Here is a 17,496-nt window from a genome sequence, read left to right as displayed (position 1 = left end):
TTAGCCAATCACAAACCTTGAATACAACGATTTTTGGACCAATGTGAAAGTGTTGACAAGCTGTACAGTATGACGTCTTTACGTCAGAGTGGCTTGCTCTCACTCCGTGTTCAGCGACTTCTCAGAGAGCCGCTACCATTGGTTTGTGTTGTGACTGTATGAATTTGACTGATCTTGCAATGGCCCCATCCACAGCGGTAAAACGTGAACATGTCGGGACTCATTTCTAAAGCTGCTGTTCTTGTGGAGCATTCACAGTCTGCAGAGCTCAGTATTAATCAGAAGGATCTAAAAGAAAGAAGAGCGTTGGACTGGAGACAAGGTCACGGGGAGCCAACACTCATTAATGGGCAACGTGTCATACAAATCCCATCTCACCTCTTCCAGGACGGAAAGGCCATGCTGCCACCACCTTGGTACCATGTACCACCGACAGACCGAGAGGTCAGCGGTCTTAATGTTGTGGTTGATTGGTGTCAATCAAACCTGCTTGTGATGATTCAGGCACACCAAATGTGTGTGGTGGGCTGCTAAAGTGTTGGTAGTGAATGAGACGGGTTAGGGGTTACTGTCATATGCCTCGATTCGACCTTATCTTTTGTGCTGCATCCTTAAACTGAGAGAAAGAGAAAGAGAAAGAGAAAGGATGGCGAGGAAGGGCAGAGTGACAAGAAAAGCACAACAGAGCTGCAGAGAGCAGCCACAGACACCTTCGTGGGCCCGGGTGTGGCTGCAGGGAGAACTGATGCAGACTGACAACAAAAGGATTTCAGACTCAGACAAACCCCGGCAGAAGTGCTCTTGTGGAGGAAAAGAGGATACGTGGCAAAGCAACGGGTCAAGCTGCAGCAAAAAACAGCAAACATCCAGCACCGGACACTTCTCTGTCACCCCGTGTCAGCCGGCTGCGAGCGGAGACGGCAGGAGACGGGAGACACCTCCAGGCTTCCACTCAACACAACGGCCGGAGAGACGCAACACACACACACACACACACACACACTACACTACACAAAAACATGCTGTATGATCTCCCATTCATTTAACACCTTCCTGAACCCAGAGCATAACTCCAGCCCAAACAACAGCTTCTCATTGGAGCTGAATTATGTTCATTTTGTCATTTTTAACTTTGTGATATTGTTTTTTTTAAATGATCAGGAGGTAAAAAAACTAATTTCCCTACTAATTGTTGCTTAAAAAGAAACTATATCGTAAAGCATCATGGAAAACACTGGGTGGTAAGTCAAGAAAAAAACATTTTGACCTGCAGACATGCACATATGCACACATACGCCTACTTTATCTGATGTCCAGTCCATTCACTGTTACTGTGTCAGGCCAGCACCCTTCTTTACAACTGCATTGCTCTTCACTCAGGGTCCGATGATCTGATTGAGGATAAACTGTGGTTTCATTTAATAAACCTCCTGAAATAAGTGAAATATTACCATTCACTCCGACAAAGTATATATTGACAGTGTTGTGAATAACATTACTTTATTCATTCATATTATCATATAATTTAATATAATTTATACTTATTTTATTAATAATAATGTATTAATTAATATTATTATATGATGAAATATTCATTGATTCATTTGTTAGGTTGTTTTCTGACATCTTGGCTGATTAGCTTTAATGATGGCATCATTTTCATTAAAATTTTACATTTTAGACACATAATTAATTGATACTCATGAGCTGACTTAGCAGAACAGGAGATTTAAATGCAAAGTCAGCTGTTTTCTCTCACATCTGGGGGTGTGTTTAGTCGTTTCCATAAACAAGCTATCAGCATGAACTGTTTTAAAATATATGCTCACGGCATTAAATGGAGCAGAAATGGAGAAGAAACAGACAGGAAGTGGTGAGGATGATCTAGGAGACCCCCTCCTGTCTGAGCCCTGGATAAAGCAAATTCCAAAAGTCCAAGAAGACGAGATAAGGACATAGACGATTGTCAAGTTTAGAACTAAATTAATTTTGACTTAGAGTGAAAGACAACATGTTTTTGTCGAAGAATATCCAACTGTCTTCCTCCAGATTACAGACAAGAAGCTTGGTTAGGATGGTAAATGAAGTTATTTACCAAACAGAACTCAGAACATCATCGATCACAACACGTTTAGTGCGGCTCTCTAAACGTGTTTAGAGAGATCTCGTTGCTTTTGGTCCAGTATTTGGTTGTCGGGTCAGAACGACGAGCGTTTCAATTAAACAAGAAGCATATTGGTTGGGAACGTTCCTCTAAAGTACCCTGAAGTATCCTTTCATGTATAGACTCTCTTTAAAGGTGGTTTGAAATAAAACCCCAAAAAAACCAGACGAGATGATGGGAGTCGGTTGTGAAGAAAGAAAACTGCGGTGGACGGCTGCCTTGTAAACACGGAGCTTAACCATCTTACAAAGTGGTCTTTTGTGCGTCCTTTTCCACTGATTAACTGTTGTTTGCTGACTCAGAGAAGCGGAGTGCTGCTCAGGGTAATCCCTCCTCAAGATCAGGACAAACTGCACACAAACACCCGGGGACAAAGGCGAGCGCGGCGAGGAGGCCGCGCCGCATCGACAAACACAGCGGCCTCAGTTCAGAGAGAAAAGCACCGAGAAGCCATGAATCCCAGCTCGGTATGCTCATACTCATCACAGGGGGATGTTTTGAGCATATTTTTGGGAGACATCCTGCCGTTTGACCTGAGAGAAGGCTAAGCGGCCAGGCTTAGAGATTGACTGATTGTTTTGGTGCTTTTTGACCTTGTGTCACGTCACTTCATCGCACACAATCCTGGCACTGTTTTCCAACTTGATTACAGCTTGAGCTGATTACAGTTTGTCAGCTACGGAGAAGGACATGGATGCATCCGGACAGTCGGCCTCACAAAACAACTCCAGAAAGTAAAGAACGACATGGCTTTGTCAGGGATCTTCACGGTGATGCACTGCAGCAGTTTAGTGACGATCCTGAAATACACACCCGTCGAGCAGAAAAACACTCCGTGAGGGTTTAAAAAAAAAAAAAAATCATATCTAGTGCTGTCAGAAATAACATCATAATTTAATAATTAATTTGAAACGTTTAACTCGTTAAAAGAATTTAACATAATTAACGCAGTTTTGTTTACTTCCGGTTTGTTTGTTTTTTACCTCCCTTACCACAGCAGCAGCATGATGCAGCACCATGACAACAGAGCAGCACAATACCCAGTGGAATAATATTAAGGCAGAAAGTTTCATTTTAAAAAGTTGCCTGACGGCTGATTGAGAGAGTAAAAGTCAATAGCTTTACTTTGAAAAGCTGAATTTAATGACCACAGAATACATTCTGCAGCAAAACAGCAGGTTGCCATGTTGGCTGACCAGGAGCCGTTTTATTATTAAGTTTTGTTTCGTGTCTAGAAATATTCTAATTCTCAAAGTGGACCTGCACTCTAACAAAACCCAGACATTTGTTAGATGTTTATTGATTCATTGATTTATGTTTTTATTATTTTGATAATCTTGGAGATAAACAGTTTCACGTAAAGCTAAATGGACGTGAGAAAAATAGTCTTTGAGTTTAAATATAGTCTCTGTGAATTTTTCCCGTCATTGCAAGCTTCAGTCTTCAGTAGAAAAACAATGCAATTAATCGTAATTAATTACAGAAAATTGTGCAATTAATTATCATTGATTGACAGCACTACTAATATCACAACATTAAACTGTCTGACCGACGCAACGTGGGAGGAAATACACAGAGAATTCTAGTTTTCAGTACCATCCTTCCATCCTTCCATCCATCTCATTCTAAACCTGTCTGACATGCTCAACAGTGTTAACCACCGAAGTACCAAAACAACATGCTTCCAAATGCAGATTCTGTCAGATCAAAGTTTCATTACACCTTAAAATCTGCTCAGGTTGTTTTATTACTGTTTAGGCAAAAACTAATTATTTTATGGAGCCTTGTTATTTCCAGAATAAATGTTCAATTCCACTTCCAGTCTTTTGAAGAAACATCATGTACATAACCCATTCATCCAGTCTCTGCACACCATCTATCTGGCTACCATGAAGCTCTTATCATCCTGGTCGTCACAGTGAAAACCTTCTTTTGTAGAAGTGAACTTTCTACTGGCTACCATGGGACTGCAGTCACCGGACTTGGGCGAGTTGACGAAAATCAACTACGGATGTTGTACTCACGTCGAACAGTCTCTCCACATACACCTCCTCGTTGACCTTCTCCCGCAGCATGTCCTGGGAATGACGGACAAACGTCACGTAACCATCAGCCACGTCCATCCCGGGCTTCTGAGGGAGAAAAACAAAAGAGACTGAAAACTGTAAAAGATTATACAATCAAACATTATAGCTTTTTAACCCATTGTCTCATTGGGTGTGTGTGTGTGTTTGTGTGTGTGTGTGGTGGTGGTGGGGGGCTGATCTTCACACATTCATTGGGTCCGGGTGGCGTTCAGACTGCCTGGAAACTGTCACGCAATTTCAACAGTTTGGAAACAAACACTGACCAGAGAGGAAGTAAAGACGAAACACGGCTCTTTGATTGGTCCGGACCCAAACCGGGAATCCGCCTCTCTACTCCACGTCTGCCCGGGAGATATTTTCCAACTTTTTCTTTCTGCGTCTGCTTCTTCTGCTTCATACGTTTAACTTTGTTTACGGTCCAGAATGCATTGCACACTCCGTCACCAAGACCCAGCATTCCAAGTGAACCAGAGACCACTTGTTAGATCCGGTTCAGAGCTCGGGGAGCGTTCACATCGCCCAAACTAAACGGAGCGTCCCTGGAGAGAACTCTAGTCCGGATCAAACAGGACTGTGATGCTGCTTTGATTCCTCCTCGTGTGACGGAACCGCTTTGTTCTGAGAACTAAGTTTCATGGACGTTGCTGATATCACAGCAATACAGTCAATTTGTTGTCATCATATTTAGTCTTTTGTGTTTGAGTTATTTGATCACTTTCAGTTTGTCTCTTTATTTTTAAAGATATCTTGGGTGGATACACGCAATCTTTACAACGTGAGTGGTAGTTAATAAGCTAAACTAAAGTAACCATACTTTATTCATCCCGTTGGGACAAATCCCTGTTGGATGCAGAGTGTTGCGAGGAGGAATGGTGCAGTCTGGGTGTGCAGGGCGGTCGTGCTCTCGCTCGGCTCTTGTCACAGAGTTAAGCTTGGCCGGGAACCAGGCGCGGCAGTCTGGGCATGTGCAAAGCACACACTCAGATGGGTTTGATGGAGAGAACAGCTTGTTAGGAGGTCTGCCATTCTGACATCTAAAATATTCACTGAGGACAATGCAATTGTAAGCGACGCCTTCGCCGCCTCTCCTACATCAACATATCATCCCATTTTCCAGAGAGGACGACGCACCCGTAACCTTTTGCTCCCAGCGTCTCTCATGAGGACTCCGAAAGAAAGGAGACCCGCTAACTGGAGTGACTTAACACATCTGCAGAAACGCTCACAACGTGTAAATGAGTGTCTTTTTTCACTGATGAAACTCTCATTTTGTACATTAAGGACACAATTAGCGTGTTGGGCCAGAAGCTGTGACCTCTGCCAGTGTACACGCTGCCTCCTCACGTTCACTGACAAGGCATTAATTTGAAATTGGGCACGTTGCTCTGGCCGAAGTGTTGGCAGCTAATACGGATCAGATAGCGCACGCCGCCGCCAATCTGACAGCAGAGTGGGCATGTGTTGTACAACATGGACTCACAATGTATGCTGCGCGGAGAGTGAGGCACGAGGCATGGCTGGCTGTCAGCGTCTGGCCACATGCATATGAATGGACACTTGGGGGAGGAAACGCAGGGACGACCAATACCATCTGGATTATGATTCTACATGTGAAAGCATGGTCAAATATTTGTACATGTAGGAGAAACACACACAAACATGTGCGGCGCTCGGGAGGAAAATACTTTCAGACCACGGATGTTCCAACAACCTTCAATTAAAACACGTGAAAATACAATATTTCGTATCTTTAAGCCCACTGCTGATTCATACATGTTGTTGTCTGAGTTCACATCATATTTAAGATGCTGAGTGAGTTAACTGTGATTTCATGCAGATATTCAAGAATAGCTTTGTGATGAGGAAAAACAATTGAAAAGCTCCCTAAATGTGTGAACCTTATGATTCAGCTTGAGTGGAAAATGATCTTAAACATGCTGACATGTCGGGAAAAGCTCTCCCGATGACTTCAGGAGACAATCCGAAGGAGAATAATCCAAGAGTCTCCAATCTGATGTGAGGAGACGAAGCTCTGTGTTCACATCTGTGTTCTGAGTCATATATCCCCACCTTGTCCCCTGCTCCTCAACTTCTCTTTGATTTGTTCCTCTGCTCCGTCATTTTGAGCAGTCTTCATCTACATTGATAGTAAAGACTTGTTTCAGGCTTTGCGTTTGGATCCTTCACAGAATCACTGGTTTAACAAAGCGTTGTTCTGTTTTTCTTGTAGCATGAAGCAGGATTTGGGTTTCGTGAGGTAACTTTAGGGTGAATCTTGGTATTACATGACTGCCAATTCAATGTTTTATCATAGTAAATGTGTGTGTTGTATCAGCCTTGATAATCCAAGAGCTTAAAAAAGCTTGGTTTGTTTTGCAAGTCTTTTTCGAGGCACAATCCAAAAATGCTTTGAAAGATGGATTGATGTGTTGGGTGAGAATCTACCTGAGATACAAGTACACCAGCCCCAAAACACATATATTTTCTCAAAGACACTAATTAAGCACCTGTTTATTTGTATTTATTTATTGGTTTGTATGTATGTATGTACGTATGTAGAAAATATAAACACTGTTGTTTTTGTACCTATTTTTTAGGCGCTGAACTCAAAGATGTAAAACATTTTCTATTTACATAAAAGACCTATTTCTCTCAAATATTGTTCACAAGTCTGTCTAAATGTGTGTCAGTGAGCATTTCTCCTTTGTTGACATAATCTATCCCACCTCACAGGTATGGCACATCAAGATGCTGATTAGACGCCATGATTATTGCACAGGTGTTCCTCAGGGTCACCACAATAAAAGGCCACTCTGAAATGTACAGTTTTGTGTTATTGCTCCCCATGGAGTGTGACCACCTTGCCTCATGCAGTGCAACACATCTCCTTGGCACAGAGTGGATCAGGTTGTTAAAGGTGGAATGTTGGTCCACTCATCTTCAGTGGCTGCCAAGTTGCAGGATGTTGGCAGGAAGTGGAACACACTGTCGTATACGTGGATCCAGAGCATCCCAAACCTGCTCAGTGGCTGACATGTCCGGTGAGGATGCTGGCCATGCAAGAGCTGGGATGTTTTCAGCTTCCAGGAATTGTGTCCAGCTCCTTGAAACATGGACATTACCATGCTGCAACATGAGGTGATGGTCGTGGATGAACGGAACAACAATGGGCCTCAGGATCTCGTCACCGTATCTCTGTGCATTCAGAATGCCATCAATAAAATGCACCTGTGTTCACTGTCCATACATACGCCTTCCCTTACCGTCACCTCACCTCCACCATGAGCCACACGCCACACGCCACACACACTGACTGCCATCTGCCCTGAACAGTGAAAAAAACAGGATTCATCTGTGACGAGAACATCTCTCCATCCAATGTGAGCATTTGCCCACTCAAGTGGGCTACGACGACGAACTGTAGTCAGGCGGAGACCCCGATGAGGACGACGGGCAGCAGAGGAGCTTTCCTGAGACGATTCTGACAGTTTCTGTAGAAAATTCTTTGGTTCTGCAAAGCGATAGTTGCAGCAGCTGTCCGGGTGGCTGGTTTCACACCATCATGGAGGTGGACATGCTGGATGTGGAGGTCCTGGCGCTGGTGCGGTCACACCTGTTCTGCGTCGTGAGGCCGGTTGGATGTACTGCCAGATTCTCTGAAGCGCCTCTGGAGACGACTTATGGTGGAGAAATGAACATTCAATTCATGGGCAGCAGCTCTGGTGGACGTTCCTGCAGTCGGCAGGCCAATTGCATGCTCCCTCAAAAATCTGTAGCTTTGTGCTGTGAGATCAAACTGTACATTTCAGAGTGGCCTTTTATTGTGGCGACCCTGAGGAACACATGTGCAATAATCATGGCGTCTAATCAGCATCTTGATGTGCCTCACCTGTGAGGTGGGATAGATTATGTCAACAAAGGAGAAGTGCTCACTGACACACATTTAGACAGATTTGTGAACAATATTTGAGAGAAATAGGTCTTTTATGTAAATAGAAATTGTTTTAAATCTTTGAGTTCAGCTCATGAAAAATAGGAGCAAAAACAAAAGATTTGTGTTTATATTTTTGTTCAGTGTGTGTATGTATGTATGTATGTATGTATGTATGTATGTATGTATGTATGTATGTATGTATGTATGTATGTATGTATGTATGTATGTATGTGTTTCACACAGTGATGCTGCAACCTGACCTCAACAGTTAGCATTGATATGAGCTAACGGCGATGCTAACTCGGTTCTGCAAACAGTGTAGTGTGAGTGTAGTTCTAGTTTATAACTGTGTTCATAAAAGTGCCAAATTAATAGTTGATCTCTATTCACTTGCTGGTTAAAAGTACAATAGTTTTCATCACTCAGAGCGTCTTTCATTGTAAAAAAAGGCAAGATTGGCAACACTTCCAGTGCATTTTGTAATGTGGTTTATAAACAATTGGTGTAAGTAAACAGTCAAAATAATGGCTGAAAGTGAGTGATGAAGAGCCACTGTAACTGCAACAGGTTCTGTTCCAACTGTGGATGTTTGGGTTATTGAAGACAGATAATGTTAAAATGTTAAGTCTGCAGGCTCTGGATTGACTTGAATATATGTTTGAATTGGATGTAGGTGAAGTCCGGCAACCCAAAGACCCTGTGAGACAGACCTGGGCATGAGATGGTCCAATAGCCACATTCAGACTCTTCCTGACTGGCAAACCAAGGGTTAATGAGATATCAGGAAGGCAAAGAAAATCATTCTTGACACACAGAATGCAATGCAACACATACAAGCAGAAAAACACTAGAAATACCTACCGGGACATCCACATACTTGGAGGCAGCTTTCACCTGCACATAAAGGAGAGGTGTGGGTGAACAAACAGTTGGCGCTCCAGCTGCGGCGCCACTTTGACAAATAAAGAGTGTCGAGGTGAGACTGCACAACCCACAGCTGAACGGCCACCGCTGGCTCATGTGGGGATCTGAGCTGCAAAAGTGCACTCACAAACTCAATAATGTGGCTTTTGTAATGCGGCGGGAATCCAGCCGAGGTGTTAAGCTATTTGGTGCTGAGGAAGGCTTTAAAAAAAAGGTCAAGCTGCAGCACAATTACCATGAAACAATTTTAACACAGCACCACTGGATTCACCCGGGTCATTAAAAGGAGCCTGATGACGGTTCTGCACATGTTCTGTCGGCTGTACGACGTTTGAGCCTGCCCTTGCTCGATGTCACTGCATCTTTAAATGAGGGTAACGTTACTTTCCATGTTATATATTAAGCGAGAAAGCTACCAAACCTGGAGAGCAAACTTCTAAAAATGTAACGGACTTTAAGGAGAGCAACATTCAAACATGACTTTACAACAAAAGACTGATTTGCTGACGTGTCTGGATTCCCTCACAGGGATCAGCTGCAGGCAACGGTCGCTGGCTGGTGTTGTACTCACTGTGAATGACAGGAAGGAGGAAAAGAGCGTTCCTTCATCATATCTGGAGATCTTAGCCAACACGCTCTCCAGAATGACCACGAACTAAGAGAAGGAACAAAACCTGTATCAGCTCACTTGTGTCAGCAAAGAGAACCAGTTGTGTGAGTTGAGGAGGGAGAGGCCGCCGTCTGTGTTTCTCTGTGTGGATTAGATGAGGTTTTGATTCATCACATTCTCATACTGATATGGTGTGAGGGAGTATTGTACCCATGATGCACTTTGCTGACTTCAGCACCCTCTGCAGGGCTCGTCAGTCACTTTGATCGACTTTTAGTGGAAAGTTTCTGTTGCGTTGTGAATCTATGAAGAGGATTGTCTGGAGAGGAGGATTTTGTGACGCTCTTTCATGACTTCTGCTGTTTTGCTTGTCTTGTAACGTCATCTCCTGGTTGTTTGCTCCTCATTTCATCTTTGGTACAGTTCTTTTTTTCTTCACATCCTCCAGTGGAGGTTTGTACATGTTTGTGAATGTTTGATGGTGTTTGTTGATGTTTGTGAAGGTTTCAGGACGTGGTTGCTTGCAGATATTTTTCTTTTTTTTTATTGCCTTTTATTGTCACTATTTATTTTTTCCACTATTGTTTTTGTAAAGCTTTGTAGTCATTTCACGTTTTTAGTTCTTTGACATTAATAAGCTTTTTGAGAAACGTGTGTTGATGTTCCTGTTGCATTGTGTGTCTTTTGGTGGTTATTTATCCTCCCTTTTCATCTCTTTGCTGCCAATTTGTGTCTGGTTGAGTTTGTTGTGTGTTTTTCAGTGTTGACCATCTCTTTGTTGTAGATTTGTATGTCTTGCGATCATTGGGCATTTCTTCCTCTGAGGTCTTCGTCTCTGTGTCTCTTCATGGTAATCTGATACACTTTCGATGAAATCCAGGAATTGTCATCAGTCTCTTAAAGCCTAAACTCATGGCCGGAAGGCTTGTGTGGATTTGACTGAGGTGTTTTTTTTGTTTGTTTTTTTACCTTCGCGACCAGCAGTGTTATCATCTCCTTCACCGTTTCTTCGATGAGATCATCGATTTGGGAGTGGTATTGTCTCTGCACAGGAAGAAAGACACATGTTACTCTTTCCGTCCAAATTTAGTGAGCCCAGCATGAAGTGTCACACACGAAATCAGAGTGAAGCACTGCACATTTTTCTTCTATTTTAAGTGCAGTGGGAGAAATGCAGATATTTCTATGACAAATTGACCGTGTTTACAGCACTCCTCACACATGGGGATCAGGGTTGTCTGATTTATTTCTTATTTTTTAGGTTGTAAGTGAACAAAGTGCTTTTGGACCATTTCTTTAAGCCACTAACATCCTCCAGTAAAACCCACTAGCGGACTGCTGTCATGGAAACTCGGTGGCAGAGTCGCAGCAAGGACTCCTTTTGTCTCGCCTCATAGCACCAACAGAACAGTGAAGGACTTAGCAGTAATTAATTCATCGTCAGTAATTGGTATCAGTCTTGAGATTCTGCGAAATATGAGATGTCGCACTTCGGTCCCATGTATATTCAATACTATCTACACATATGCTAATGAAATCCAAACAATTCAAGTGGAGGAAGACAGACAGGGAAAACTGATGACTAATTATACATTTGGGATCTGAGGGTGAGATTTCAATTGAATTCGTAGCCACACTTACCCAGTCTCTAACAAACTTTCACAAGACAGAAGAGGGAAGGAAAAAAAAAAAACACAGAGGTGACATGGCACATGTAAAATCATACGCGAGACAAAGAAACAATAGAAAACGCCTCAATGAAACAGAAACAGCAATAAAAAAAAGACGATTTTCACACATGTAATGCCAATTAAAAAGAGAATTAATTTCTATTCAGTGGCAGTGACCAGGGTGTAACACGACGAGGGGGTTTCACCTCCTGTCCCAGGTCCATGGCACACAGCTTGGCCGACTGGGCCTTGGCGTCCACCATCACGTTGAACATGGTGCAAATGGACTGCGGCACCCTGAAGTCTGTGGCTCGGCTGCTGCGCTGGAGTTTGGTCTCAAACGCAGCCCGTGTACTGTGGAAACACAAGGACAGGAACATTTTAACCAAGCAGACAAACGGTGCAAGAGCCATCCAACACCCCACACACACACACACACACACACACACACACACACACACACACACACACACACACACACACACACACACACACACACACACACACACACACACACACACACACACACACACACACACACACACACACACACACACACACACACACACACACACACACATTACTCAAGACATTCAATCAAAATGATTAATCAAAATAAATGTAAATTTTTCTCACACTTGAGGTTTTCAATTGATTTGCATAGGGACAGAAAACACATTGCTACAACTATAATTTACATTTATGATTATTCAAGAAATGAAAGCAAGTTCTGGTAATTTATTCTTCAATAATAATTTTCTTTTTTTTTCTAATCCAAAGTGGTTTTTGAAGTCAATTAAAAAAAGGAGACATATTTCTGAATAGCAATTTGTCTTCTCATGATTTCTTTTCAGATGAGTGTTAAAGGCAGTAAGAGGAGGAGAATGGGCTGGATGGATGGATGGATCGTAACGCACAAGACTTTCTGAAGCTATAAACTCATAGACGATGCAAAAAAGTTGTTTTAAGTTGATCAGAGAGTTTTTCTTTAATGTAAGAAGGTTGTTTTGGTGCTGAGAAGAACAGTTCTATGGGGAAATGACGTTCGACCCGCAGACTGCACAAAGCAGACTTACTGTGCAACCGGCTCCGGTAAAACTAAGGAAAAAGCCCATCAGTATCAGTAATTTCATCTAAAGTTACCACGAACACAACACCATTTATCAGAAAAACATATTAAAATAGATTTGCACCCATTAGAATGTGTGTTTGGAACGTCGTCTCACCGCTTCACGCAGGACTCGATCATGTCGCTGGACATGAGCTTCAGGCGAGTCTCCAGGTGCTTCCCGAACTCCTCCTCGGGCCAGTGGAGGTCTCTGATGAAGGTCTGCAGAGCGTCCAGCTTCCAGAAGAGATCCTCCGACGTTCCCGAGCCGTTGCTGCACAACCACAAGTCACAACTTTCAGTTCAGGGAGACACACTGTGTTCTGCTCCAAGACACCTCGATGGACACTTCTGGTCTTCTAAACCGAGGAGGGTAAACTCAAGGAAATTCTTGAATATACAAAACCATGTGGTAATTATTAGTGCTACACTGATACCGAAACCAATATTGGGTATCAGGTCTGACTGCATGGAGGACAGAGTCTGTGGTTTGGAGATTCATTCATTTTAATGAGAATGACAGACATAAGACAGACCCTAATTTATGTTTTGGTGAAATATAAAGAGGAGAAGAAAAGAAAGTTTGTACAACACCAGCAACTTAATGAGCAGAGATATTGGGACCAGCAGAGTCGGGTGCTCATTAGTTTAACTGCTCAGCATGTTACTCCGGGTCACGCTGAGTGGTATATGCCTATATGGTATCGGTGCATCACAAGTGATTACTGAGAATGATGTTATACTTTCAGTATTTATACTTTCAGTATTCTTTAGCAACTCAAATTCCAAGGTAGCGCTCCTATTCAATCAATTTATCTTTATTTGAATATATATGCAGTAAGTCCAGTCAAATCTCGTGTATTTGATTTGCAACTAACACATTACATTGTAGTACATTTCAATTCTCTATGAATTTAGTCACTTCTACTCTCATTTTCCACTGCATATAATGGGAGTGATATAAATATACCATACAACCAATAATGAAAGATCACTGCACCTGCTTTTTGCTGATTATCACTGTACATGCCTTAAATACTACCTTCTTTCTTTAAAGATTGTGTTTTATTGTACGCAAATATATTCCTTTCTATGTTTTTTGTGCTGCAACTCCATGTTGTCATTGTAGATCTAAAGGATCAGTGGTTCTTAACTGACCTAACTGCTAAAATAAAAGTTTAAATAAATCAATAAATAAAATGTATAATTGGAGGCAATGGTAAAGGAGTCATCACCGAGTGGTCTTACATACCCAGTCTCCCTCAAATGGTCTTTAAATCAATTGTTAAAATGTATTAGGGGAAAAAAATCAGACATGGAGGTCGTTCTGACCCTTTTTAATACCGTAACTTTCTCTCACAAGAGTACATGTGAGATTTGGACATAATCATGATGATAGCATAGCGATAGCATAGCAGTCCTTTGCTCACACGAAAAATAAAAATAAAAAACGATGGTGGAGCCGTCTATAAACATCCACAACGCAGATCAACACACCCCGAAGATTTAAAATGAAATACGGTTCCATTTGTAAATCACATGGGCCTCAATGTTTATACTAGCCCCGTTAACCATCAGTGTTAGCATCGAACCGCTAGTAGCTACATTTAACAGACATGGGTTTATGATATTATCTCCTGTTTTGGGGTGCGCCCCCTTGTGGTTGATTCTGGTTTGAACAAAGAGCCCAAACAAAAAACAAAACTCAGCCACTTTCAGGCCACGTTTACCCGGACCTGGGTTTTTACAAAAACTGACATTTCTCCCTCTACCTTTAAAAAATGAATCTTCATTTTACCTGCATATACACCTGGGGTACATCCAGATTGTTCCTCCTATCACTTTATCTATGGACTTTACCTTAACTCTGCCGACGACGTCACAGGGTTAAGGAAAGGTGTTAGGAGGCTTCCTAAGGAGTTAGTGAAAGGTGTTAGGAGGCTTCCTAAGGAGTTAGTAAAAGGTGTTAGGAGGCTTCCTAATGGAGTTAAGGAAAGGTGTTAGGAGGCTTCCTAAAGGAGTTAGTGAAAGGTGTTAGGAGGCTTCCAAAAGGAGTTAGTGAAAGGTGTTAGGAGGCTTCCTAAAGGAGTTAAGGAAAGGTGTTAGGATGCTTTCTAAAGGAGTTAAGGAAATGTGTTAGGAGGCTTCCTAAAGGAGTTAGTGAAAGGTGTTAGGAGGCTTCCTAAGGAGTTAGTGAAAGGTGTTAGGAGGCTTCCTAAAGGAGTTAAGGAAAGGTGTTAGGAGGCTTCCTAAAGGAGTTAAGGAAAGGTGTTAGGAGGCTTTCTAAAGGAGTTAAGGAAATGTGTTAGGAGGCTTCCTAAAGGAGTTAGTGAAAGGTGTTTGGAGGCTTCCTAAAGGAGTTAGTGAAAGGTGTTAGGAGGCTTCCTAAGGAGTTAGTGAAAGGTGTTAGGAGGCTTCCTAAAGGAGTTAAGGAAAGGTGTTAGGAGGCTTTCTAAAGGAGTTAAGGAAAGGTGTTAGGAGGCTTTCTAAAGGAGTTAAGGAAATGTGTTAGGAGGCTTCCTAAAGGAGTTAGTGAAAGGTGTTTGGAGGCTTCCTAAAGGAGTTAGTGAAAGGTGTTAGGAGGCTTCCTAAGGAGTTAGTGAAAGGTGTTAGGAGGCTTCCTAAAGGAGTTAAGGAAAGGTGTTAGGAGGCTTCCTAAAGGAGTTAGTGAAAGGCGATCACATTAGTGTGGCAGTCGGACTGCACTTTCACTTAGTGACATCATAATAATCTGACGGCGGCGCAAGTTGGTGACGTCTGCTGTGGTGGGGGAAAGAACTACCAGGCAGCATGATCTGGTCTCCTTTAGTAAAGGATACATCAGTGATTCCTATGCTAAAGGAGGCTCTAAAGGAAGCAATGAGCCTCCTTTCCTTTGCTCATTGAGAATTCAGACAGTCCTTATCATGGCCGCTACACAAAACACTTCCGAGCTTCAGTGAAAGTTGATAGATACGGAGATTGGAGGGACTTTTCGGACGTACCCGTGGCTCAGAGCTGCTATGAGCAGCCAAACCTGTAGGGGGCAGTGTAGCAAGAAGCATGAAGCCATGATAGCCAATCAGAATCCTGGAAAATAAAACCACCAGGTCACGAATTGTGATGTAAATATCCACCTACCCCCCTTTAGATGCTAATGGGGACAGAGTTTATCCAGCTCACCACTGTGGCCGGAGTTTTCAGAAATCATCATTTTTGGTGAGTTGTAGCTGCACTTATGTGTAAATGTGCAGCCCAAATGCAGAGAAATATCGCAGTTTTTTCAAATACCAGGGTACGTGTTAACGTGGGCTCAAACTCCAGATTTTCAGGCAACTTTAAACTGACGTCCAACACCAACATACATTTTTTAACAAGGAGAAATTCTCGGTGATTGCTCCTGTAAATATTTATACTCAAAGTCTTCAACTGTCGTGTTTAATTCACACACATTTGAGTTGGCGATAAACTTGTTGTTGCATCGTTTCACTTGAGTTTCTCATGTCAACAGCTGAAAAACTCCTGATTGAGATTTTTCCTGGTTTTTGCAGATGGTTTGAAAGCAGCGCTTCCCACCCTGCGGTGTGAGAAGCCTCGGTGGCGCCAGACATCACAGGGGAGGGGCTGCCCGGACTAGGTGTGCACAACTTAGACAAAACCACAATCAAAATTGTTTCTGTAACCGATCTGGATAATGTCTCAATGAGTTTTGGTGCCAAGGCTCTTTTGTGGATGCTGGTGAAAGTGTTTGAGACTTCCTCCATACAGAAGAGTTTAGAAAGCTTCGATAAACTTATTTAAAGATTTAAAGACTTGCTTTTCAGTGAAAAACAAAAACAAAAAAACAAGTCGAACCTCACTAGTTTTTGACAGTTTAGTTGCCAATAACTTTATTCTGTCTGACTGTCATTCAATAATTACATGTGTTTTATATTAATACTGTGTGAGACCTGCAGACTTGCAGCACCTTTGGCGTGCGCACACACACACACACACACACACACACACACACACACACACACACACACACACACACACACACACACACACACACACACACACACACACACACACACACACACACACACTGTGTGAGGATGTAAATGTATGCACGCTCCATCCTGTCATTTCGACACGGAGCGACACTAGTGGTTTGACAGTGTCAATGTGTAATGTGTGTGCAGGAAGTAACGTGTGTGCGTGTCTCTGATCCTGGCTTGTGCGTGTCGAAGGAAACGTGCGTCAACAGGAGCGGCAGTGCAAAGCGCCTGCGCCGCGTGTAGTTGGTCTGCAGTCCATCAGACAGCGACACCGGGGGAGAGCACGGAGGGGCAGAGAGGTCAGGAACACCAGGGTTTACCAACCAATCAGGTTTTCACTGAGACCTGGAACAGGTCCTGGAACAGGTCCTGGAACAGGTCCTGGAACAGGTCTGGGTCTAAAGGCCAGATCGGGACTGAAACAGAGGAAAAGTCTGGTTCTGGTAGCAGAGAGCCGGTTCAGGGTCCACAGCACAACGTCACCACTTTGAAATAGAAAGATGCAACATCATGATGACGACTGCAGAAAACATCCTGGTAACTCACGACAGGCTGTGAGGAGAACGTTCATATCGACTTTGAGGAAAATGAGCCTCACAGACGTCGGATCCTTCAACCAGCAGCTCGGTGAGAATTTAGGGTAAAGTTTGATTTCAATACATTTTGTGAACTTTGGTTGGTTTTCTCTATTATTCTCAAAAATGACCAACTGGAGCCAAGATCAAATGTTATAATGAGCCATCATTTACTTCATGGCAGAGTCTCACTTCTTCATATAACAAAAAAAAACACACTTTTTAAATTACGTTTTTGCCACACCCGAAATAATGTGTTGGAAAGAAGCAAAACAAGTTTAAAACTGATGTATATCTTTATATATCTAGAATTAAAGGTTGTGTCTGGGAGCCTGCAGAGAGATTAATTAGTTTAATATGAGTTATGACTGACGGCTTTAAAAAGGCTTTCAGTTCTGATCTACA

The 17,496-nt window shown here is 42.6% G+C and overlaps 1 protein-coding gene across 1 annotated transcript in view; it reads right to left on the bottom strand.

Moving 5' to 3' along the window:
- Nucleotides 1-17,496, bottom strand: part of cadpsa (Ca2+-dependent activator protein for secretion a) — a gene marked incomplete at both ends in the record, with an annotated part of 181,796 nt that overhangs the window by 35,713 nt on the left and 128,587 nt on the right. The window contains 6 exons of the mRNA XM_080495890.1: nt 4,189-4,296; nt 9,047-9,079; nt 9,681-9,764; nt 10,689-10,763; nt 11,596-11,743; nt 12,616-12,771. Coding sequence (XP_080352016.1) covers nt 4,189-4,296; nt 9,047-9,079; nt 9,681-9,764; nt 10,689-10,763; nt 11,596-11,743; nt 12,616-12,771 — 604 coding nt within the window. The remainder of the gene's footprint in view (nt 1-4,188; nt 4,297-9,046; nt 9,080-9,680; nt 9,765-10,688; nt 10,764-11,595; nt 11,744-12,615; nt 12,772-17,496) is intronic.

The sequence above is a fragment of the Blennius ocellaris genome (genome assembly GCF_963422515.1).
Source record: "Blennius ocellaris genome assembly, chromosome: 4".
Classification (NCBI taxonomy): domain Eukaryota; kingdom Metazoa; phylum Chordata; class Actinopteri; order Blenniiformes; family Blenniidae; genus Blennius; species Blennius ocellaris.
This window is presented reverse-complemented; position numbering and strand designations above follow the sequence as displayed.